At 47.1% G+C, this 25,210-nt stretch overlaps 1 protein-coding gene across 3 annotated transcripts in view; it reads left to right on the plus strand.

Moving 5' to 3' along the window:
* Positions 1–25,210, plus strand: part of LMNTD1 (lamin tail domain containing 1) — a 183,363-nt gene that overhangs the window by 9,335 nt on the left and 148,818 nt on the right. For 2 of the 3 annotated variants that reach the window (XM_075602858.1, XM_075602859.1), the window contains exons 4-5: positions 1,124–1,309; positions 13,853–13,978. In XM_075602858.1, coding sequence (XP_075458973.1) covers positions 1,124–1,309; positions 13,853–13,978 — 312 coding nt within the window. Of the gene's footprint in view, positions 1–1,123; positions 1,310–13,852; positions 13,979–18,614; positions 18,681–25,210 lie in introns of all 3 variants that reach the window. The other variant, XM_075602857.1, reaches the window with a different exon arrangement.

Consider the following 25,210-nt stretch of genomic DNA (forward strand, 5'->3'; position numbering starts at 1 on the left):
ACCGTGAAACCGGTCTTTAATCTGGCACTGGCATGAGTTAAAGGCAAAGAAAATAACAGAGTAACCCAAAACTAAATCACAGAGCCCCTAAGTAAACCTTTCCCACATAACAGAACACGTTGGAGAATGGTGTGGTGACCACTCTGCCTTTTGTAGAAGCAAAAATTGTGCTATTTAATTCCTCAAATGTTAACAAAAGAAACTCATATTTAACCCTATAATACCAGGAGGAACTATAAATCCAAGCCCAGCGCCATTCAGCAAGTTTTTAGCAATGGGGAGGGGGGGGGGGGACGGATTAATGATGCACTTGGTCCCTTTTATTATTATCATCATTTATTTGTATGTCGCCAACAAATTCCACAGCGCAGTACAAGGTGGGAGGGAGGGAGGATGATAACATTGTATGACAAAACAGTACATACAGTATATGTTAAGACAAACTGAGACAATAGGAAGGCGGTCCCTATCCCAAGGAGCTTACAATCTAGAAGGAGCAGAGTGAAGACACAGGGAATATAGGGTGTGCGAGTTTATTTATTATTGTGAAAGTTACTGTATGGTTAACTATGCGTTACCCTTCTTCTTACTATATTACATAGGGGCCATAGGTCCCTCTTCAATACAAAGATGTCTTCCCCAAGCTCCAAAAAAGTTCAGCCCCATTAATTTGAATTAATTTGAATTGAGATGAATTATCTCCCCTAGCACAGGGAAGACTTCTTGCCAGCATGTTGATTGCAGGCCATAGACTATGGCAGATCTAACACTTTTCCTCAATACATATACCATAGGGTTCATTTGTGCCAAACATTCTTGATTTCTCTGGCCGTGCTCGCTACATAATTGCTGCCTGTATGCCGTTCCATGCATCCACTACAGTTAAAACATAAGTGTACGTCACACCAGGCATCATTCGTTGTAGTTTTCTTTTTCTCTGAAATATGTCTCCCCCAAACTCTGCTCCTGCCATCGCTATCAGTGTAATGCGACAACAACAAATCTAATAATAGCGGTGTTTCGCGTTGATAATTAGAGATAGCAGGAAACGGCCTTGGAACTGTTTCTCTAGTTTGTTATATATATGCTTTGGTGTTTGATGTTGGGTTTTTTTTAATGGTAGGAGTCACAAGAAGTGAGTGAAAGGGCTGCACGGTCAGAAGCCCTTGTGCAGAAACTGGAAGACAGAGTGCGGCGGGGTAGCAGGGGAGACCCGGGTCTAATGGAGACTGTTCAGAAGATCCAAGAAGCCAGTGAGGCGGAAGTGAAGCGACTGCAAAATGAAACGGTGGCGGTGTATAATCAGAGTGTACGTATGTGTCCTGGTTATCTGATCTAACAGGCGAGCCCTGTCTTTCTCTGCAGCACGGGGGCACACAATCCTTCTCTATTCTTTGTACTCTTAGGATTAGATTATCCGTGATATGTTATGATGCAGATATAGCACACATTGTTTGATAATTAGGAACAGCGCTAAATATGTCACGTTTGCGTTTGCATGGCTTCTTTCACCATGAGAAATGGTCCCTGACTAATGAATGTTTGACTAAGAATGAGCTGTTTTTATACTCCCAGCTGGAGTGATAGGACATTGCTATTGTAACCCACAGTAAGTATTACACAGTGCTAGCAGTGTATGCAGCTCTGTACATATCATTTTGCAGGCACAAGTTTCTGTCCAAAGAGCTTGCAATCAAAGGAGATATGAAATTGGGATCTGACACGGGAGTTCACACGTTTCAAAGTCAGCGCTTTGTAATCTACCCCGTCAGCCCTGGATTAATCTCCTCTGTCACTCATACATCGTGCGATACTAAAAGGTTTTCTGTATATACTTTCATTTACATCAGTGGTTTCAAGCTCAGTCCTCAAGGGCCCCCAACAGCCCAGCTTTTATGGCTATCCCTGCTTCAGCACAGGTGGCTCACTCAGTGGCTCAGTCTTTAACTGAGCCACCTGTGCTGAAGCAGAGATAGCCATAAAATCTGGCCTGTCGGTAGCTCTTGAGGACTGAGTTTGAGACCCCTGTTTTAAATAGATTCAGTTCTGTCACGGCAACATATGATGGGAATAGCTGTGGGATAAACCAGTTTGCCAGGTTACATATGATGGGAATGGCTGTGGGATAAACCAGTTTGCCAGGTTACATATGATGGGATTCCCTGTGGGATAAACCAGTTTGCCAGGTTACATATGATGGGAATGGCTGTGGGATAATCCAGTTTGCCAGGTTACATATGACAATAATCGCTGTGGGATAAACCAGTTTGCCAGGTTACATATGACAATAATCGCTGTAGAATAAACCAGTTTGCCAGGTTACATATGACAGGAATCGCTGTGGGATAAACCAGTTTGCCAGGTTACGTATGATGGGAATGTCTGTGAGATAAACCAGTTTGCCAGGTTACATATGACAATAATCGCTGTAGAATAAACCAGTTTGCCAGGTTACATATGATGGGATTCCCTGTGGGATAAACCAGTTTGCCAGGTTACATATGATGGGAATGGCTGTGGTATAAACCAGTTTGCCATGTTACATATGATGGGAAGCGCTGTGGGATAAACCTGTTTGCCAGGTTACATATGATGGGAATGGCTGTGAGATAAACCAGTTTGCCAGGTTACATAGGATGGGAATGGCTGTGGGATAAACAAGTTTGCCATGTTACATATGATGGGAAGCGCTGTGGGATAAACCTGTTTGCCAGGTTACATATGATGGGAATGGCTGTGGCATAAACCAGTTTGCCAGGTTACATATGATGGGAATGGCTGTGGGATAAACCAGTTTGCCATGTTACATATGATGGGAAGGGCTGTGGGATAACCTGTTTGCCATGTTACATATGATGGGAATAGCTGTGGGATAAACCAGTTTGCCAGGTTACATATGATGGGAATGGCTGTGGGATAAACCAGTTTGCCAGGTTACATATGATGGGATTCCCTGTGGGATAAACCAGTTTGCCAGGTTACATATGATGGGAATGGCTGTGGGATAATCCAGTTTGCCAGGTTACATATGACAATAATCGCTGTGGGATAAACCAGTTTGCCAGGTTACATATGACAATAATCGCTGTAGAATAAACCAGTTTGCCAGGTTACATATGACAGGAATCGCTGTGGGATAAACCAGTTTGCCAGGTTACGTATGATGGGAATGTCTGTGAGATAAACCAGTTTGCCAGGTTACATATGACAATAATCGCTGTAGAATAAACCAGTTTGCCAGGTTACATATGATGGGATTCCATGTGGGATAAACCAGTTTGCCAGGTTACATATGATGGGAATGGCTGTGGTATAAACCAGTTTGCCATGTTACATATGATGGGAAGCGCTGTGGGATAAACCTGTTTGCCAGGTTACATATGATGGGAATGGCTGTGAGATAAACCAGTTTGCCAGGTTACATATGATGGGAATGGCTGTGGGATAAACAAGTTTGCCATGTTACATATGATGGGAAGCGCTGTGGGATAAACCTGTTTGCCAGGTTACATATGATGGGAATGGCTGTGGCATAAACCAGTTTGCCAGGTTACATATGATGGGAATGGCTGTGGGATAAACCAGTTTGCCATGTTACATATGATGGGAAGGGCTGTGGGATAACCTGTTTGCCATGTTACATATGATGGGAAGGGCTGTGGGATAACCTGTTTGCCATGTTACATATGATGGGAAGGGCTGTGGGATAACCTGTTTGCCATGTTACATATGATGGGAATGGCTGTGGCATAAACCAGTTTGCCAGGTTACGTATGATGGGAATGTCTGTGAGATAAACCAGTTTGCCAGGTTACATATGACAATAATCGCTGTAGAATAAACCAGTTTGCCAGGTTACATATGATGGGATTCCCTGTGGGATAAACCAGTTTGCCAGGTTACATATGATGGGAATGGCTGTGATATAAACCAGTTTGCCATGTTACATATGATGGGAAGCGCTGTGGGATAAACCTGTTTGCCAGGTTACATATGATGGGAATGGCTGTGAGATAAACCAGTTTGCCAGGTTACATATGATGGGAATGGCTGTGGGATAAACCTTTCTCTTTAAAGTGAAACGTATGAGTGGACTGAAGTGAATGAGTGACGCATTGTTGTGTAAATAAGCAAGTAGCTTGTTTCCCTGGGTATTTCATTCATGTAATAGAACAATGTTCTCATCAAACTTCCCTCCGACAAGCATTTTTAGCACAGTCATTTATTGCAGACTTACAGCACACCGCCCATTCAGTGGGGAATTTATTTATTTATTTCTACAATATTTTACCAGGAAGTAATACAGTGAGAGTTACCTCTCGTGTTCACGTATGTCCTGGGCACAGAGTTAAGTTGACAGATACATGGTTACAAATACAGTTATATAAATGAACAGGGTTATACATTATATATGTAGCCCCGGTGCCCTCTGGCTCCAAGAGACCCCCCTCCTTTGGGTCAGCGCGGTCGCGGGTGCCGCCGGAGGCAGCGACGGACCCGCCGGCTGTTCCCAAAGGCGGGGGCTGGAGCAGGGAGCGATCCGAGCCGTAGGAGGCTCGGCGGCGCACCCGGCTAGCGGGGGCCGCCATTATGGTTGCGCGCGCAGGCGCCGGGATCGCGCATGCGCGGTTGCAGTTAAGGAGTTGCGGTGGCCTATAGGGAGTCGCGCATGCGCAGAAGAATAGCGCACGCGGCCCCAATGTAGAAATAGCCTCCACGGGACTACAATTCCCAGGAGGCTAAGGAGGAAAGGCACCAGGTGCCCCCGAGTAGCCAATAGGGCTGAAGGATTGCCCTACAGGAGAAATAGATACATTTCACGCGCTGAGCCCACGCTAGTCAGTCAGTGCCAGGAGCAGCCAGGGGAAGGAGGTAAGTTGCAGGAGTCAGTGACTCCCTGCACTAGGCCAGCAGCCCCCGAGGCCCGAGATAGCCCTGAGCCACCCAGTAGTGTAACTTGTGTCAGGGACAGGCCCCAGGTTAGGGACCCTGCCCCTTACTATTCAGAGTCAGTTAGGGACTCAGCAGACGCTGCGCGTCCGTCCAGAGGTTTGGGCGCAGACCTTCGTTGTTGCTGCAGCAGTCATCCGGGTGGGATCACCCCGGACGGCAGTTCCTGTGTTCAGCCGACATTAGGATCCTTTGTGAAGTTCCGTGGCAGGCCCGGGCACCGGAGTGCCCGGCAGGTAACAATCAACAAGTGCACCAACGAGTCATATCACATTCACACGGGACATATTGGCTGCGCAGTCACACATAACTATCTTACTTGAGGGTGGGGTGATACTGTGTGGGGGTACTGGACACTGTGTGGGATCATCCGGTGGAGGTGCAGGTGGAGGTAGCGTCCTGCGAGACGCATTAGTTAGTGTCCCCTCTAGGGAGGGACACCTGTTGGATTGTTGAATTGTGATGCATGAGTACGGTCATCTAGTAAAGGCATTAGTTGTTATCCATACTGTGTGTTGAGTGATATATATTGTCCTGTGAGGAACCACTCCCCCTCTGGTGGGAGCCATCGCAGGTGGAGGCACTGCACCGAGTACAGGGTTACTCATATTATACTTGCCCCAGGTTCCCCACGGCGGAAGCTCAGCCCTCCTGTGAGCCTAACAGGTAAAGCACCACACCAGGTAACATTAGGTTCCCCTTACATACGCCATATATGCGATTGGGTGGGGGAATACCCGTTACATTTGGAGGCGCTGCTAAGATCAGACCTGGGGTGCCCTATAGTTTTTTTTCTCCCAAAATGTTTGTAAAGTCCGGACACGAGGTCCTCGCCTGGGCCTTGAGGCTAGATCTTAGCCCCCGCCGTGTGGTGGCCGTAGAAGGCCTTCCCGCAAATATATCAGATGAGGAGGTCTGTGATCATATGCGTAAAATCCCCGGGTGGCCGTACGCCTGTATCATAGATGAAGATCAAAACCCTACATCCACGTGGAGATCGATGCTTTTTGTGGTGACACCCACATGGGATATATGCCTGTCAGAGGCACCGTCCACATTGTTTATGCCAGGGGGCCCCACTGAGGGTTACCCTTTAGTCTACTCTGACCTAGCGCCATGGCAACTTTCCCCAAGTTGGCAGCTTGCACGTGCTGTTGCGCTCAAGGAGTCTGACCTCTCTACTAAAGTGAGTTACACTGCTAATCAGTCCATCTTAATCCCAGAGGCTTCACAGGGCCTGTGTGTCCAAAGTGATGTTCCGGACACTGTTGAAGAAACAGATTATTTTTCCCCTGGGAATGAAATAGACTGCAAGGGGTTACACTCTGACGTGTATGTGGGCCGGCAATTGCCAGGAATAGATGCACTCGCGCTAATGTGTCCCTGCCTTCAGGAAGCCTGTGACCAGGGAATCGACCTATTCCAGTTCTCGTTAAACTTCAAGACAACCGAGGTGGACGGAGAAACGTGTATACAATGTTTTAGTGCCAACTGTGACTGTTCTAGAGGCGAACTGGCGTGGGAGCCCGAATGTGCCTACTGTGGGGCATGTTTCTTGAAACCTATTATACCCCAGCCTACAGAATCCGCAGAGGAAGAAGCGGTCGACTTTAATACGGAGCCGGTTAGTGTAGCTAACCACTCTACCCCTCCTCACAGAAGTTTCTGAGAGTTCGAACACTCTAACCGCGGTTCCAGGTCCGGTTCTGGAGTCGGTTCCGGAGCCAGAACCAGCAGAGAAAGATGCGACTGATCTCTCTCCTGGGGGCAGTTTTCCAGGTTTAAGGGATATGGCCTGAGACAGAATAGAGTTGACTATGGAAGCAATTGGTTTGGCAAAGGCTGGGGCACCAAGTCGTAGGAACTTAGATTGTAGTAAGTCAGGTCCGCATTGGCTGCTTAGTTTTAATATGAGGAGCGCTTGTGTAATCTCTTCTACGTATACAGGGACAAATTGAAAATTGTGCGACTATGACAGACTTTCTAAATGATCTAAACCAGGAATGCTCAACTCCAGTCCTCAAGCCGCTAAACCCTCCCCCTCCTCCGCAACAGGCCAGGCTTTCAGGATATCCCAGATTCAGCACAGGATAAACAGCTGTGCTGAAGCAGGGATTGATTGAGCTATCTGTGCTGAAGCAGAGATATCCTGAATTCATGACCTGTTGGAGGTTCATCACTCCTCCCCCCACCCCCGCACGAAGGTGCGATAGTCTGCTTTAGGCTATGGCACCAGTATCGGCGCTGCATTCGCGCCTGGCAGTCTGGCGGCGCCTGCAGCTGTGATCTCCGGTCTGTGGCTGAGCTGCAGGAGATTGCGACGCGGGGCATGGTGGGGGCGCAGCCATGACATCACTCGGGAGGTTTGACCTCATTGGCTTAACCGCCAGGGGGCATGGCCAGCACTCCGTCGCCAGTTCTGAAGATAATTTACTTTAGTCTTCAGAAAAATCTGGTCGTGCATCGCGGCGGCCAAGGGAGCTAGTGAGCCCGGCCCCATTGAGGGGCGGTTCTTGTTCCTGCAGCGCACACACCATAGCGCGCGCTGCAGCATGTACCGGGGACCTGGCCTTAGGGGTCATTTCTGTAGACATTTGCAATCAAATAAAAAATCATTGAATATCGAATACTCGTTTTAACATTCGCCGATCAAATGTTATAACATTCGGGGGGGGAAAGGAGGGCGTAGCGAATACGGCGGCGGGATTAGGTACTTTTGCCCATATTTTTCCATATTTTTGCCAAATTTGAATTTTGGCAAAAAAAAACCAGTGAAAAATGTGCGGATGGGGGGCATAGGGGGGGCCGTGGAAGTCGCGTCCTGGGCCCCGGGATCGCTGTCTGCGGCCCTGCACCGCGCTGCGTACGTAATTGTAAAGCACTTTGGGTCACATTGGGAGAAAAGCCCCCCAAAAGTGATTATAACTTTTGTTAGAGTACCTTTAGAGAAATACCATTAGCATTGTTTATTTAAAGTCTGGCATTCTAGAAGCCGGTGACTGATCTGGAATGTTACTCCGTCCCCTTTGTGACAAATATTATTATTATGCTAATTATTATGACAATATTATTATTATTTCTAATGGAACCTAAAGTTGACGCACATCTTTCCGGTGCATGTCTGCAGCCGCGTTCACATCAATGAGGAAAACTGTGTAGGAGGAGAAAGTGCACAATATTATTCTGCGATCGCCTGCTGGCAAATAAATGGAAAGGAAGGTGGGAGAGAGGAAAACAGATGGGGAATGAAACATTGTTGCAGAACTTCGTACAGTACGTAATCCTGGTTCTGCTTGTTTACTTGGCTGCTTTAAAGCAGCAGTGCAGGCAGCATGGCGTTTCATTTTTTATTTTTTAATTACAGGATTGAAGCAGGGGGTCTCCGGAGCTGAGCTATGTTCATTTCAGCTTCGGGGACCCCCTGCTTCCAGAGATCCTTGCCTCCATTGGGGGTGCCTGTATCTACGAAGTCAAGGAACCGTGTGCCTAACATAATGGCGGCATTTAAATGTCGTCGCGTCATGCGGGCCAATAGGAAGCTGTGATGTCATCCATCGCGGCTTTCTATTGGCTAGCGTGACCGGACATCTAAACTTCGCAGAGATACCGGCACCCCTACAGAGATAAGTATCTCTGGAAGCAGGGGATCCCCGGAGCGTAAATTAACACAGTTTAGCCTCGGGGACCCCCCCTTCTTCAATCCTGTAATAAAATAATAATAATGTTTTAAAAACGCAATGCAGCCAGTTCTGCTGCTTCCAGGTGCAATCTCCTTACACATTGTGCTTGTTGTTAAATTCGATCATCTACTTTAATATGATGGCGCTTTGCAAATAAACAATAATCATAAAACACAGCTTAGATGCGTCAAATGTACGTTTTACGTGATATCGTGGCAGTTGGTTCTAGAGAAAACTGGTCCATCCAATGTATCAAAGAAAAACTTGGGGCAGGCGGGTTATCCATTTTAAGACCTTTTTTTTAATGTATTAACCCTTCCATAGCTAGGCCTGCATAATATAGTCCTCTACAAATGGAAATGGCTTGACGTATTCTTAACACAATCGCCCCATCCTCTCTCCCCCTATAAATGGGGATACCTCCGGACCCTGCAACATTTGGCACAAGAAAATAGGTTCATGGTATTTGCTACAATATATCAATGTGCGTAATGCCACAATTATAGTGCGCGCGACGGCGCAAACAAAATGCAGCAGCTCTATGGGGCCGCCCATAGTGCGCCCGAGCGATGAAGAGTGATCACGTGGCCGTACTTTTATGCCAACAAGCTATTTAGTTTTTTTTCGCGCGACGGCTGCGTCACGTGAGCGGTTCAGCCAATGAGGGCGCACCAGCCTGGTGATGTCACGGCCACGCCTCCCCATCGGCTCAATCTAGAGTGCACACATCGTTCGGGTGACGCCATGCGCTCCGTCACGAGCGCACACTATAATCGATGCCTTGGAGGAGCTTCCAGGCAAGGGACCCCACTGAAAGAGGCTCAATAACACATACAATTTACTATATGCACAGCTATATGGGGAAGGAGCGGCTCAGTGAGCAACGACACTGACTGACACATAATTTGAAGTAGAGGAACCTGGTTCAATTCCTGGCGTTGGCTCCTTGTGACCTGTCTCAGGCACCAAAAACATAGATTGTAAGCTCCACAGGGCAGGGACCTGTGCCTGCAAAATGTCTCTGTAAAGTGCTACAGTATGTAAAACTAGCAGCGCTATTCAAGAACACATGCTATCATTATTATCACATTACCTATCAAATGTGCATTGATAGATTTATTTTTATATACTTAAAAAAGCACACAGCACCCCCCCCCCCCCCCCCGTTATCAGAAACATCAGCGATCTCTCAGCTGCTTTAATTAGCTGAAGGTTCTGAGCTTGAACCACTGGCAGAAATAGGTACAACAGTTACAGCTGGTGTTAAAAGGTACAGGACATACAAATCAGATACCCAAATAGGGGCAGTTGGAGGGTTTGTACATCTGTAACAATGACTTCTTATGGGAGAATGGAAAGGTAATCCTGCAGGATTTACTGCACCGACACACTTTATTCGAGCAAATACCCGGTATGTACCTGGCAGATACCTGGAATGCGCCGCTCCTCACCTCTGACAAGCCCCGTTGCATTTGCCTTCCCAGCCTGGGTTCATGCCTGGCTGATGGGCGGCTGATCTGTTAAATGATAATGATTAGGATTTAATAGGCTGCAATGCTTCGCGTGTCTACCAGATGGCATAAATTCATGAATTGTAATGCAGTATATATATATATACTGTGCAGTATTGCAGCCAGCGGGAATAAAATGCTTCAATCCCTGCTTGGAAAATAACTCAATGCACTCGGGCAGAAAACAGTCACAAACCTCAATACACCCGGGTATACCCGAATTCGTGGGACTAGCCAAGCTCGAATAAAGTGTGTCGCCAGTGTAAGTTGCCATTAAATACCATGTACAAGAATAGGAAGGATACCTGGCGCTTAATAAACAAAAGTGTCCATGAGGTGCAGTTCTTGAAAAGTCCAAATTAATACTCCCAACCAATGAACCGGATTGTTGTTGATTTCGAATGTCCCCCCTATAAAGGGTTAAACAAAAACAAAAACACACAAATTGCGCAGTACGTCTGGATAGGTATAATAGAGACAATGGGCCTCATGCAGAGAGCAGCGCTATTTGAAATCTCGCCATTTTCCGGAGAAAATCGCGCTAAAAACAGCTGAAAATGGCGAGCTAGGGAAAACGCGCCATTTTTTTTTTCTATTTCAAAATTTCGCCGCGCGGCTGGCGAGAAACTACATCTCGCCAGTCTGAAAAATATCCGAATTCAGAAAGGCGCGCTCGCCATCTAGCGGCTGTTTTTGGCGCGATTTTCGTCAATTTTCTCCGCCAACTAAAGTTGGCAAGAAGCAGGAGCTCGCCGGCTATAGGGAAAAAAAAAAATGCGCGATTTTTTTTCTCCCTTTCAGCTGCGCGCATCTCCTCATTTACAATTCTCCACATGCAGTAATGCTAAAAATAGCGGATTTCGCCCATTTCTGCATATGGAGAATAAAACTCTCCATTAAAGCTACTTTTTCTTAAACTCTCCAATTTATTCTAACGCTGCTCTCTGCATAGGCCCCAATGTGAACACAGTGCACCTACTTACAAGATTTCTCTTGTTGCTTTCAGTTGAGAGGATCTGTGCTTTAACCTCTTCTCCCTGCTGCAGTCACACATCCCACGTGAATTTCCTCAATCTTCTTCCTCTTTAATCTCTCCCGATTGGATGGTGGACGGTATAGAGGAGGAGAGAATACAGCAGGATAGTGAGGATGGTACAAAACAATTTATTTAAAAACATAAAAAACAGCCAGATGTGCACTCACATGGGGATGTGATACAAGATCAGTACTAGGATGCCGTCTGCTACTTCGTTAAGAAATCCCTTTATCCGCCACTCAGACAGGGCAATGGAGACTCCTCTCAGCAGTACCTCAATGCTTAAAGCTCCCCTCACTGTCCGTGGTGAACTTCGGCGCTGGTTCTGCTGACGTCACCACTTGCGTGTCCTCCGCGTGACTGGGGACTTCCTCTACCGACGGTACCTCTAAGCTCCTCCCCCTAACGCGTTTCGTGACGTGGGGACGTCACTTTCTCAAAGGATCCTTTGTGTTTTGGCACATTCATATTTGTATGCTTATTAATGTTCACATCATTCTGATCATTTGTTGTCACATTTGAGCAATAGTTTAGTTATAGGTCGGGCGCTGTTAGTTTTTGGTGTTTTTAGTTAGCTTAATCACTGTGCCATTAAATACCAGAATTAAAGGGAAGCAAACACGTTCATCGGGGTGAACTCCATGTGTTACTTAAAAATATAAACTGTACTTAAAAGCCAAGGAGGAACTTAAGGCGATGTTCCTTATCTTGCTGGCATCTGAGGCCTGGATTAGAACTTCTCTGACAGGTCTCAGATAACTGTACACAGAACAGGCCACAGACCGACATAAAAACACCCCAATCAATATGACAAGATACAGAAGTTCTGGGTTTATTTACTCTCAAGCAGGGGTGGCCAACCCAGTCCTCAAGGGCCACCCACAGGTCAGGTTTTAAGGATATCCCTGCTTCAGCACAGGTGGCTCAGTTGACTTAGCCACCTGTGCTGAAGCAGGGATATCCTTAAAACCTGACCTGTCGGTGGCCCTTGAGGACTGGAGTTGGCTACTCCTGCGCTAGATGCATCAAGGAAAAGTGTCATGGGAAGGGATCCGTGTTAGACACTTCCTAAGTTGTGATACCTTTAAAGTGTCCTACTCTTTCTGGGGATAAAACGGGTACCAGCCCCTTTTCCTTGTGATAAGCATTAGAAATGCTGCTGCTTGCACGGTTGTAGTATGAGTTTCACCGGTTCTGCCGCAGAAACGTTGATAAATCCCTGCCACTGTTCTGCTGGCCCTGGGGGTGTAAGTTTCTACGTTCAGTCAGTGCCTTGTGTGCGCGTCATTCGCCTCACTAACCCCCCATTATCACGGTAACTTTGTTCCCATATCAAAGTGACATTTTTATAGATATTAAGTATTATACAGAGTTCTTGCTCAGGGACTGGTCAGGGACTGGTCTGGGACATGTGGTCGTGGCTGTTTTGCCGCAACCAAGTCACTGATGGTGTTTAGCCGCCATTCTCCTCACCGCAGGGACATCTCTCCGCCGCCCATTTCGCCGCCAATGTAAGCCCCTAACCTTACCCTAAAACCCGCTAATCTTATCCCCTAATACTAACACTACCCCCCACCCTAAAAACCTAACCCCATACCCTAAATCTCCTATCCTTAAACCCCAACCCTCTAACGCAGGTCAGGCTTTCAGGCTACCCCTGCTTCAGCACAGCATCAGTCCCTGCTGCAGCACAATCAGACTGAGCCTCTGATTGAGCCACCTGTGCTGAAGCAGGGATATCCTGAAAACCTGACCTATTGGGGGGCTTGAGGACTGGATTTGAGACACCCTGTCCTAACCACCAAAACCCCTGCAGAAAGCCCTGTGTCCAGCTGTGGTGAAGAGTGCCTCGGCGACCGAACGTCAACACGGGTGGGTCTCATTCCGGCAAGGACCCGCGCGTTCTGGAGATATTTTTTGGGGGTTTTTTTGTGCCGCTTAAAAAATAAATAAAATAATACTTCAAATATGACTGCAGGGGTCGCCCACAGAAAGCAGCGACGGCATCTCCAGGTGATATTGCAGCTTTTCTATTGGCCGCCCGTGCAAGCTCAGGCCTCGGCGGCCATACTCTTTCCCCAGCTTGCCCGCCTCGCTGCTCTGGACCTGGGGGATGGGGGGTGGGGAGGAGGGAGAAGGGGTGTGTGTGATGAACCCCAGACATTGAAGGAACCACCAGTGAGCTATAGGGAACCCTTTTCAGGAAAAATTAAACATAAAGAGATATTTATACCCAGGAGTCCGGCTTTAAAAAGAATCGTATACAATGTTAACCTTACATCAATACCCCAAATGTGTGTGTATATATGTCTGTGTATATGTATGTATATATAATGTATTACGTATACGTATGTGTATATGTATATATATATATCATGTATTACGGTTAGCTAATATGCCGTGATAAGTGGATATACATGAAGGAGGTTATGCAATCTCTCTCTGATTTTTGACTCCTGATACATTTCCTATTGAATCTTATATCACATATTGCACTGTTGGATTACAAAGAGCTACTAGTCGTGCCACTGAATATTGCGACCCACTGTTAGAAGTCTAATCACCACATTGGCATATACACAAAACACCACAAACCCTGAGTTCTTACATCACACTTCCCTTTCCTTTCTTTGCTCTGCCGTTTATTGTCCTTTGTTCTCCGCTTTCCCTGGCAGCTTCTGGAGTTGCAAATGCGAATGAACAATGACCAAGCGCTGCTGGGGGAAGCACAGGAGGAAAACCTAAGCTTGCACCAGCAGGTAGAAGAATTAACCACAGAGGGGACATTGTTGGAGAAGAAGGTAAGAGTAATATGAACATTTAAACTGCTTGACTGCAATAGATTGATTACTGAGGGATCACAAACACTGTTGATGCTTTGTGCATTATATTTTCTCTGTCATTGTTTATGAAGCAGATCTATGACAACATTCAGGGAATTGTATGAAAAAGTATCTTAGCCAAACTCAATGACGGCTTAAAACACTTTATTCATACACAAGAATGACAGAGTTGTTTGTAAACTTGTATTATTGTGGATTCAGTTCCCCTTATTTATTATTCCGTCCCATTTCTTTTCTTTCTCTACAAAAATCCTCCCACTGAAAATGTATAAATCAGCTGAGAGCTGGAGAAACGGTCATATAACTGCTGCAGTGTTACATTTCAAGGCAAAGAGCACATACTTTGTTTTTTAAAAGTATAATTTCTACCCAAGATGTTCCTCAACGTAACCATCCACCTCTCATGTGAGCATGTGCAGTGTGGCACGAGTGGATGTAGCCAATACATGCCCAGTGGTTGAGCATCTAAGGAAGCCAGAGGAACCAGCGAGGAACCCAACAAATAAACCAGTACTTCTCGCTTCATCCCCAACCATACAGACTGCCAATCACTGCCAATCACTGCCAATCACTGCCAATCACTGCCAATCACTGCCAATCACTGCCAATCACTACCAATCACTGCCAATCACTGCCAGTCACTGCCAATCACTGCCAGTCACTGCCAATCACTGCCAGTCACTGCCAATCACTGCCAGTCACTGCCAATAACTGCCAATCACTGCCAATCACTGCCAATCACTACCAATCACTGCCAATCACTGCCAATCACTACCAATCACTGCCAATCACTGCCAATCACTGCCAGTCACTGCCAATAACTGCCAATCACTGCCAATCACTGCCAATCACTGCCAATCACTACCAATCACTGCCAATCACTGCCAATCACTGCCAATCCCGGGATAGTTGCACTTCAAAATGTATTGACAGTGGCGTTAGCAAGGAAGGCCCAATGGTATTTTTTTATCAGGCCTTGCCCAACTAGGACTTCCCATAACTAAGCCAATGTGTAGCCAGTGGCGGATTTCCTATTAGGCCCGATAGGCCTGGGCCTAAGGCGGCAACATTTTGGGGTGGCAGAATTTTGGGCAGCATGCGTGATCGGCGTTTGCTGCACGCGCCTACACCAACGGCACTTGCTGGCCGCTCGTGTGCATGCGCGTTCGGCGTTTGCAGTCCGCGCATGCGTGGCCAACAAGTGCCGATCGCAATGCCTGGCTGGCAAGCACCGATCGGGCATGCGCGGCCGGCAACGTGACGTCACACGTCATCGTGTTACCATGGCAACAAGAGGGTGCAGCACTGGAGGAAAAGGGAGGCACCAGGTAAGTGCCCAAGGGTGGCATTTTTACAAATCCGACACTGTGTGTAGCACAGCGATTCCCAACCAGGGTTCCGTGGAGCAGTCTCAGGGGTTCCTCCTATGGACCACAGGACCACATTTTTGACATTGATCCGCTGAAATCCACGGACCAAGGGATCTGGTGGATCCACTGCGGATCCAAATTCGGCCCCAAATATTCGCCCATCTCTCCTGGTGAAGAGATTTCCCAACCGCTGCAGAAGGCAGAAATAAGAGCCAGAGTTCTGGAGTCCAGCTGTTTTCAAACTGCTGTATAAGTGCTGTTTTATCACGGTTTATTGAATAAGCCCCAATGTCTGCCCATTACTGGCGCACACATTGCAAGCAGTTTAACATGAGGCAGGTGAAGGTGATGAGAGCGGGAAACGTAGCAGCATACCTCTGGGTATTCATCAGAATTGTTGTTGGTTTTACGGCTAATTATCATTCTCAAATACTCACATTTCTGAGATTAAATAGGTAACAAGTGAAAAAAGTTATTAACATAATGGCATTCTGCTTTCCTCTGAGGCTTGAGTTTTGGCTCTCACAGAAATAATTGGCAAAGGACATTTCATTTTCGAGAGCCATGAATTCTGAAAAGAGCCAACCCGGCTTTGACTATAAACTCATTACTACAGAATAATACAGAATAATACAGAATAATTCAGGGTATTCATTTTTCCTCAATGGTTTCTGTTATAGAAGCAATAAACTCAATAGGAGAAAAAGGGAAATTAAACCATAAAACCCATTCTTAGGCATTATCATTTATTTTATGTATATATATGTGTGTGCAGGTCTAGCAGGCAGGATCCCCTGGTTTGTCCCCTCTCTGGGTCACGTTACCATGCTCTAGCATCTCTCCTTGTCTCCCCCTTCATGTACCGACCTTATTGTACCTGACCATAGGTGATGTATCACTCTTTTCAGCTACATGCTTACATGTGCTTTGCAGGCTGTATATTGTGTTTCTCTGCTGTTACTTACATGCTACTCTTTGTCGCCAAAGACAAACCCTATACTGCAGGGGATAGTAGTCATATTTGATTTCTTGCTGATGATCGCATAGCCCTAGCCGTGATTATTTAGTCTGTTGAGTGTCACACCAGATTTACCTTGTCAGGTACCTCAGAACACTATCTGAGTGTATTTTGGGCATCTTTTTGGAGGATGTGTCTAGCCTTGTAATGAACAGGGGATCCATGCTGTATTTTAACCATTTCTGTGCTTTGTTTTAACCATTTTTGTTCTGTGACAATACATCAATAAATATTATGTGATTTGTACTTTAACACATACTAGAGTGCTTTTTTAGGGCCTTCTTTTCTCTCTCATCCTAACTGCCCTCATAGCACCACCGACACATCACTGTATTTTGGATTTATCCAGTGTCGGTATTTAGCTGTGTTTATTTGTCTTGTGGATGCGGGGTCCTTTCTTTTTCTCTTGCAAAATATATATATATATATATATATATATATATATACATGTAGAGGTATCAGTACCTATATATATATACCATGCACATTTTAAGTTATGGTGTGTGAAAAAGGCGACACAAAACCTCTACCATTAGCATATAGCCAATAAAGAATATCACTTGTGAGCACATTCACATGTCTTAGACAGGTCTGCACCCTGCCTTTCACCATTATCACCCAGCATACTGTGCGGGCCTACAGCATACTTTCTTGCAGGCCTTCTGGCCGAAGAAAAGAAGAGGAGGACATCCAGAACCCTGATGGAGGACGCGTCAAGAAACCCTCGGACCTTCCTGGCCATCAGGGTGAAGATCCTTGGGAGCAGTAACAGGACTTCGGGAGGACAGTCTCAACAAGAGCACCCAAGCACTGAAGCGGCTTCAGTTCACGGGGGAGGGAATAAAAAAAATGTCTGTGAGTGGATTGACTGGCTTTGCATCTAATCCCATGCTGTGCTTAAAAGCTGTGTGAACAGCAGAGCATTTGCTTATATGGGTTCCATGTAAAAATGGATTTCAGGCAAAAGGTGACACATTGTTTGCTCATTTGCATATAATTTCTCAGAATCCCTTGCTGCAGTGGAAGCACTGTATGCTAGGTGATAATATATATATATATATATATATATATATATATATATATATATATATATATTATATATATAAAACACAGAATATTGTTATGTCAGAGTGCAAACATTCCATACACTTTCATTGTGGCGCTATTTTGCTTTATTGGTCTCCTTCGGATGATTTATATTGTTTGAAGCCTTGTTTTAAGCTGTATATTGTGCTACTATTTTAGCATACTGCTTTCCATTTGACTCTTTGTGACGTGTGATTTGATTTGCCCTATGTTCACAGCAGCGGGATATTCTATAGGAACAAGAGCAGAAAGCAAATAACAAATGATTAGTCCTGATAGGAGAAGTTGCAACTTTGTTAGAATTACTTTTCCCCAGTTGTTGTTGCATATAATACTCAGGGACACAAAAGGAAAGAGCAGTGTTCACGTGCTACCTTGTACTTCGAGCTCTAGAAGTAACAAGTCATTGGTGGATGTGAACCTTTAGTCACTGGTCCATGCCTTTATGTTAACGCAGTTGGACTATGAATGTTTTATATGCAAGACTACCGGTTTGCCTGACGCGGAGGCTCCAGCTTGTGCAGAACGCTGCAGCCCGGAAGCTGAGACGTGTCTTTCGCTTTGAGCACATCACTCCCATCCTGTGCGATCTGCACCGGCTTCCAGTCATCTTCTGTGTTCGGTTAAGTTGTCCGTTATGACCTTTATAACCTTTTAAGGTCAACGGCCGGCCTATCTGCAGTCTCTTTTGGTCTCGGGATACTGGCTAGGATCTCAGGTCATCAGGGAGGTGTGGGGTCGGTCTCTCCGTGCCAAGGGTACTGCGCCCTACGCTGGGTGGGCGGACCTTCTCGTGTGCAGCTCCACAGGTCTAGAACTCACTACCGCCAGAGCTCAGGTGTTTACCGACTTCACCACTGTTTCGGGCTCAGCGTGAGACTTACCTCTCCCTTCTGGCTTTTCCTATCTAAAAACATGAATTACATATCATTTTAGTTTGTTCTGAAACTGACTGTAACGTATTGTGGCGTTCCCTCAAGTGGAGGCGTGCTTTTACTTCAAAAATAAATGATGATGATGTAGAATTTCAGTTATAGATCTCCCCAAATTGTTCAGGGTACAACTTAAGTTGAATACGCTTGGGACTTATTTTAAACGACTGTACTTTCTACACGTGCAGGAAACTAATCTCCATCAAATGAAACCACAACACTGTAAAACATTGGACGCCGACGCCGGCATCAAGGTAAGGGGGGGGGGGGGGGCGCAAAGAGAGGGGAAGAGCCGGCAAGGAGGCTCAGGGAAAAAAGATTGCGCTCCCCTGCTATAGATAATAGGGACATGAAAAGTCTCTGTGTTCTCTTGGTCTGTTTCCTTTTTTCTTTTCACATTTCAGTTTGGTTTCATAAATGAGAAAGGGGAATTTATTGTTGTACTGTAGCACTTGCCGATGAATCCCCTCTGGCTGTGCAGCAGAGCACACAGTCATTTTGCAAGAATGTAAGATGAACAACAAGACTTCTTTTCATGGAAGTTTCACATGTTGCTTTTTGTAGCCTTTGTAATGTTAGGAGCAAAGGTCTGTGAAACGCACGAATTCTTTAAAGGGGCAGTGCTTCCCAGGACCCAAAGGCAGAAACGTGTTTACACTTTTAAGTATTTTTTTAATATATTTTTTTTAACGTTTGTAACCATTGTGCGCTGAGACTTGGGAGGGGTTTAATTTCCTCTTGCTAATTCATTTTGTGTGATGTCACTGTATGATGTCACTGTGTGTTCAGCAAGTGCTTGTACAGCCAGCCCATCCAACACCTCTTATCTTGATTGGAACTCTGATAAGGACATGGTAAGTTTAGGACAAAGACCCCCCCCCCCTTTCATTCAGAGATTTTAAAGAAAACAGATTTGTGCTTAATTTTCCAAAGAAACAAAAGCATCATAATACTTGCGTTAAGGATGGTTACATTTGTTTAATGAAGCTAATTTGGAATGATAAATCTATAATAATGTGTGTGTCTGTCTGAGCCATAGCTCCAAGACCATAAAACCTAGAAACCTGGAACTTTGTGTGCATACTACGGGGACCCTCTGGGGTCATTGTGTGTTTTGGGACGGTCGTTTTTTTTCTCTCCTGTTTTTAACTTCTCTGCCTCTGATTGGTTGTTCCTTCTCTGTGAGGCCGCTGATTGGTCGGTTTCTTGGCCTGAGGCAGCCGATTGACCTTTGCTTTATTGGGAGGTATGTGATTGGTTGCCGTGTTGAGCTGGAGGTCTTCCGGACATTCTATAGGGGGAGAGAGTAAACCGCGGAGGTGGGGGTGTAAGGGAGGGAGGGGGGAGAGGTGGGGTGTAAGAGAGGGATGCGAGAGCTGGGGGGTATAAGAGAGGGAGGGGGAGAGGTGGGGGTGTAAAAGACATGTAGGGGGAGGCATGGGGGTGTAAGAGAGGGAGGGGGAGAGGTGGGGGTGTAAGGGAGGGAGGGGGAGAGGTGGGGGTGTAGGGGAGGGATGAGAGAGCTGGGGGGTATAAGAGAGGGAGGGGGAGAGGTGGGGGTGTAAAAGACATGTAGGGGGAGGCGTGGGGGTGTAAGAGAGGGAGGGGGAGAGGTGGTGGTGTAAGGGAGGGAGGGGGAGAGGTGGGGGTGTAGGGGAGGGATGAGAGAGCTGGGGGGTATAAGAGAGGGAGGGGGAGAGGGGGGGGTGTAAAAGACATGTAGGGGGGAGGCGTGGGGGTGTACGAGAGGGAGGGGGAAAGGTGGGGAGTGTTAGAGGGGGAGGTCACTGATGGTGTGTGAGTCTCACTGAGTGGGAAGGTCGTTGACAGCGCCACTGATTGACCCCACCGTGCTGACGCTGCGATATCTTTAAAACCTGACCTGTTGCTGGTCCTTGAGGACTGGATTTGGCCGCTCCTGATATAGGTAAATCTTTACATAATGGGAGATAGCCAGTCCTTCTGCAGCAACGTGGCACTCCTGTGATATTGTGACACCCTGGAGGGCAGCTTCTCCTCTCCTTGGGATGGGTACAGATGGTATTGGTGTTGCAGGTGGTGGTGCCAGACTGCCAGAGCTTTGGCTTGGTATAGCATGGCAACCTGAGGCTCGGATTTAAGCGGGCGGGGTATAAAAGGGGGGGGGGGTGATTATTCCACGCAGCTAAAGAGGAGAGCCGTGCGCCGGACCCTCATGCAGCTGCAAGGTTGCTACGACAACACGAGCCCGGTTTTCTTAAAGAGACATTCAGAGGGTACAACCGCACGCTTACAGGGACTTAAATCACTTCAGTAAGACGAGGGCTAGTTACACTCACAGGTAGGATAGTGATGGATAGGACAGTGCCACTGGGAGACACAGAGGGAAGAGCATAGACAGGCGAGAGCTGGCAGGGACGTAGATAAGGGAAGAAAGGAGTAAGTGGGAATAAGTGAAGGATAGGGATATTACGTACAGGCTGCAGTACAATTAAAAAAAGGAAACAGGACAGGCAGCAAAGAACATGCAATAAGGTCATGCAGGGAAGCAAGGGGTTAAGACCTGTATAAAGTCCGTTTAATCGTTGTTGACCCTGGACATGGTGCAGCCCAACGGAGGTGGGCGTGGGACAAAATAGACTGGACCAAGACTCCGCACAAGGAGCAGCAAACCACGGCCAAACAGTGTCACAGGTCGTAAGTGACATGCACTACACCTGGGACTTAAGCATGCCAACTCACTGCTGCCCCCCGCCACCTGAATAAACAGCCGCTCATGTCTCAAGAAAAGCCAGTCCCGCTCACTGGAACCTCATACTCATATTGATACCTGAATTTGTATGGGAAAACTTTTACGGCAGGGTTTGTACTGAAAGGAAGACCAACACAAACACAATAAAACCTGCCCAGGTACCACAGCAACACGCTGGGAACTATCTCGTGTACATTGGCGTTTAAAAAAAAGTTAATTATAAGGAAGGACAGTCCGTTACTTGAAATACTCTAAGGTATTTATTTGTGGATATTGTTTTCTGTAAGAATCCCTAAAATCCATGACCTTATTGCATCAATTATATGATAAAACATTAAAAAAAAGTTATGGTGGGTAAAAAAAAAAGTGAGAGAAACCGTCCCCCGCACGGTGTGCGGCAAATTAAAATACCAATTCTGGGCACATTCACATCTCTCAGACAGGTCTGCAACCCTGCCCTCCCCCATTATCTCTTAGGCTGCGTCTATAGTGGAACGCGCTAGCTTCCGCGCTCCTCGGCGCAGCGCACCCTCGCCTGCAGCAGGAGATATTTCCTGTCCTGCAGGCAGAGGTGACAGGGAGGGGTGTTGGGGGGGCGCGGCCGTGACATCACGGAGCTGGTTCGCCCTCATTGGGCGAACCACTCGCGTGACCCGGCCGTCACGCGGGAAGAACAAACCTGTTTTCAGCGTGTAGCGCCGGTTTCCCCCTAGCGCACTATGCACAGCTACGCTATAGTCCTACGTTGTAGCTTGTGCCGTCTCCTGCACTATGGACGTAGCCTTAGCAAACAATGCTTCCACTGCAGTCAGGGATTCTGGGTAATGACATGCAAATGAGCAGTCGCAGTGTGACACTTTTTAAATGATATAGAAGGATTTGGCAGTCAAGACACAGACCTTGACTAGAAGTTTAGCACATTTGAAATCCTTTATTACAATCTAATTGGGAGAGCGAGCATTGTCTCCTAGAGTTTGTTACAACCCACATGTGCCTTTATGACCAGCCTTACATTATAGCAATCGCCTTTGGACAGTGTTTCAAAATCAAGGGTCTTATTTACAAGGCAATGCTATGGAAGACACCTCACGACCCATTCACTGTCGGAAGGCATCTTGTTGTATAGCACCGCTTAGTAGATAAAGTCAACTCTTTTTGGGAACTCCATTTATCTGATGGTACATCTGAAAGATTTAGACATTTACTGTGTAAGTTCCCCTGTGCAGGGCTCATGGTGCGCATATTCTTTTCTCACGTGCAGCGGTCAATAATGAGGTTATCCTGAACAGAACGATCAATATAAAACTTCTTCGCCCAGCCTAGGAATTATCAATAGTAGCTGCACTCAAAGCGTTAACACTGAAACACAAACCAGAAGAGAAAGAGAGACCCCTAATTATGTGACACTCAGTGCTATTAGGAATATATGTTGTTGGAATGGGACGACCACTGGGCAATTAACAGTTTAAAATACCGTAATGGCCCCGAGGGAAAGATGTAATATATAGAGTATATTTCACCGTGGTCTCCGGAATGAATGTGTATAAGACCCAGGGCCGAACTTTGACCTCCCGAGGCCCTGAGCTATGTCAAGTTTAAGAGGCCCCAAAAATGAGAAATAGATTTATTATCCAGCCGGAGGGATCATGGCGAATATAACCATGAAAGTGAAATGAATGGAAGCGTTATACCGGCGTTGTTATACACAGAGATGACGGTGTGATGATAAAATGAGCAGTGGTTGCACATTACATCGTCTAAATTTAGCATAGGCTGAACTTGATGAACGTACAGTATGTCTTTTTTTAACCTCGTCTACTATGTAACATTCATTTTAATATTAAAACATTTCCTTTTCGTGACTTTGGCTACGTCCATAGAGGAGGGAGCCGCGCTGAGCCGTGCGGATGCTCCGCGATGAGCCCCCTCATCCTCAATGAGGATGTCTTTAGAGGGGGCTTCAGCGAGCATCCGCAGGCGTGCTGAGGCGCTGGGATTTTCAGCCGACAGCAGAACTGTTTCCAAGCGCGCTGTCGGCTGAAAACCTCCAATCACAGCGAAGTAGCGTCAACGTCATGGCGCTATGACGTCGGCGACGTGACGTTGACGTCGGCGCGTCGCGGGCTATTGGCCCAGCGACATCACTTCCCCGCCCTCCGATCGCGCAAGCTGGCTCGCCTGCCAGTCCATTAAATCACTCCTGACCGGGCAGGCGAGCCTCAGCGTCAGCGCGGAGGAACGCGGGCCGAGGCTCTATGGACGCAGCCTTTTGGAGAGCGAAGTCATTGATGTCTTCAAATGATAAGCTACGAAGTTTGTCACATTCAATGCACCTGAGGCTTAAAGTCGTATTTGACTGAAAATTACCATATTTATAGAGAATCTTCTTTTCCCCACTTCTTCTTTATTTATTATCTGATTTTAAAACTTGAAATGCATAACTTTTTTTCTATTTTTGAGGCCCCTCATATTGTGAGACCCTTTGCCAGGGGTGCGCAAACTTTTGCAGCTGTGCCCCGCCTGCCTGCTGCCCCTGGTGCTCGCGCCCCCTTACCTCTGTTCCCTGCGTTAAATGACGCAGTGTTGTCATGTGACGTCACGTGATCTCGCGCCATCATTTGACGCTGTGTTGCCATGGCAACGCGTCAGCAGCCGTCTGAATCTCGGTAAATAATAGATTACAGAGGCCTCACGTGATCCCCTGGCATTTCATTTAAAGGCCGTGGGAAGAGCATGGGGCCTCTGCAACCACCGCGCCCCCCTACAAAAATCTCCCACCCCCCTGTTTGCGCACCCCTGACCCAAGCTGTAGCTTAGCTAACTTGTGCGTAAGTCCGGCATTGATAAGACCCCTCGATATACACAACAAATGATTACTCAAGGTTTATAATTTATTATAGGCTAAAGCTGGTAAATTCCGGGCATTATTGAAATCCCTGCTCTCTGATTGGTTAAAATTCCGGCATTATCCAATCAGTAATGGCCCGGAATTTTTGGCAGCTTGCCAAGTTTTTCAGCCAATCAGCTTTCAGCTCATTCACAAAGAGTGAAATTTGCTCTTAGACAGGGGAGGTGATTGGACAGAAGGCAGCAGCAAGGCACGGACTCCTCCCCCTCCCTGCCTGCAGCAAGGCACTGACTCCTCCCCCTCCCTGCCTGCAGCAAGGCACGACCCCTCCCTGCCTGCAGCAGGACACTGACCCCTCCCCCTCCCTCCCTGCAGCCAGGCACTGACTCCTCCCTCTCCCTGCCTGCAGCCAGGCACTGACTCCTCCCCCTCCCTGCCTGCAGCCAGGCACTGACTCCTCCCCCTCCCTGCCTGCAGCCAGGCACTGACTCCTCCCCCACCCTGCCTGCAGCCAGGCACTGACTCCTCCCCCTCCCTGCCTGCAGCCAGGCACTGACTCCTCCCCCTCCCTGCCTGCAGCCAGGCACTGACTCCTCCCCCTCCCTGCCTGCAGCCAGGCACTGACTCCTCCCCCACCCTGCCTGCAGCTAGGCACGGACTCCTCCCCCTCCCTGCCTGCAGCCAGGCACTGACTCCTCCCCCTCCCTGCCTGCAGAGAGCTCTGCACAGGAGAGTGAGGGGAAAGGTTTGTGTGTCTGTGTGTGTTTTGTGGGTGTTAAGGGGCCGGCAGAGTGTTTTATTGGTGTGTGTGGCGTCTTTTGGTATGTGTTTTGTGGGTGTAGAGGGGCAGCAGAGTTTTGTTGGTGTAGAGGGGGAGCTGCAGTGTGTGTCTTCAGTGTGTGTTTTGTGGGTGGAGGAGGAGTGCAGAGTGTTTTGGTGTGTGGGTTTACATCGGGGGTGTAGAAGAGGGCTGCTGGTGTGTGTTTTATGTATGTAGAGGGGGCAGCAGTTTGTTTTGTTGGTGTGTGTGTGTGTGTGTGTCTGCAGTGTGTTTTGTGGGTGTAGAGGGGGGGTGTAAATGGTGGTGGAGGGCTGCAGAGTGTGTTTTGGTGTGTGTGTGTTTTGTGTGTTTGTGGGTGAAGAGGGGGGCTGCTGTGTGTGTTTTGTGCTTGTAGAGGGTGGAGGAGGGCTGCAGTGTGTTTTGT

The sequence above is a fragment of the Ascaphus truei genome, chromosome 5 (assembly GCF_040206685.1).
Source record: "Ascaphus truei isolate aAscTru1 chromosome 5, aAscTru1.hap1, whole genome shotgun sequence".
Lineage (NCBI taxonomy): Eukaryota > Metazoa > Chordata > Amphibia > Anura > Ascaphidae > Ascaphus > Ascaphus truei.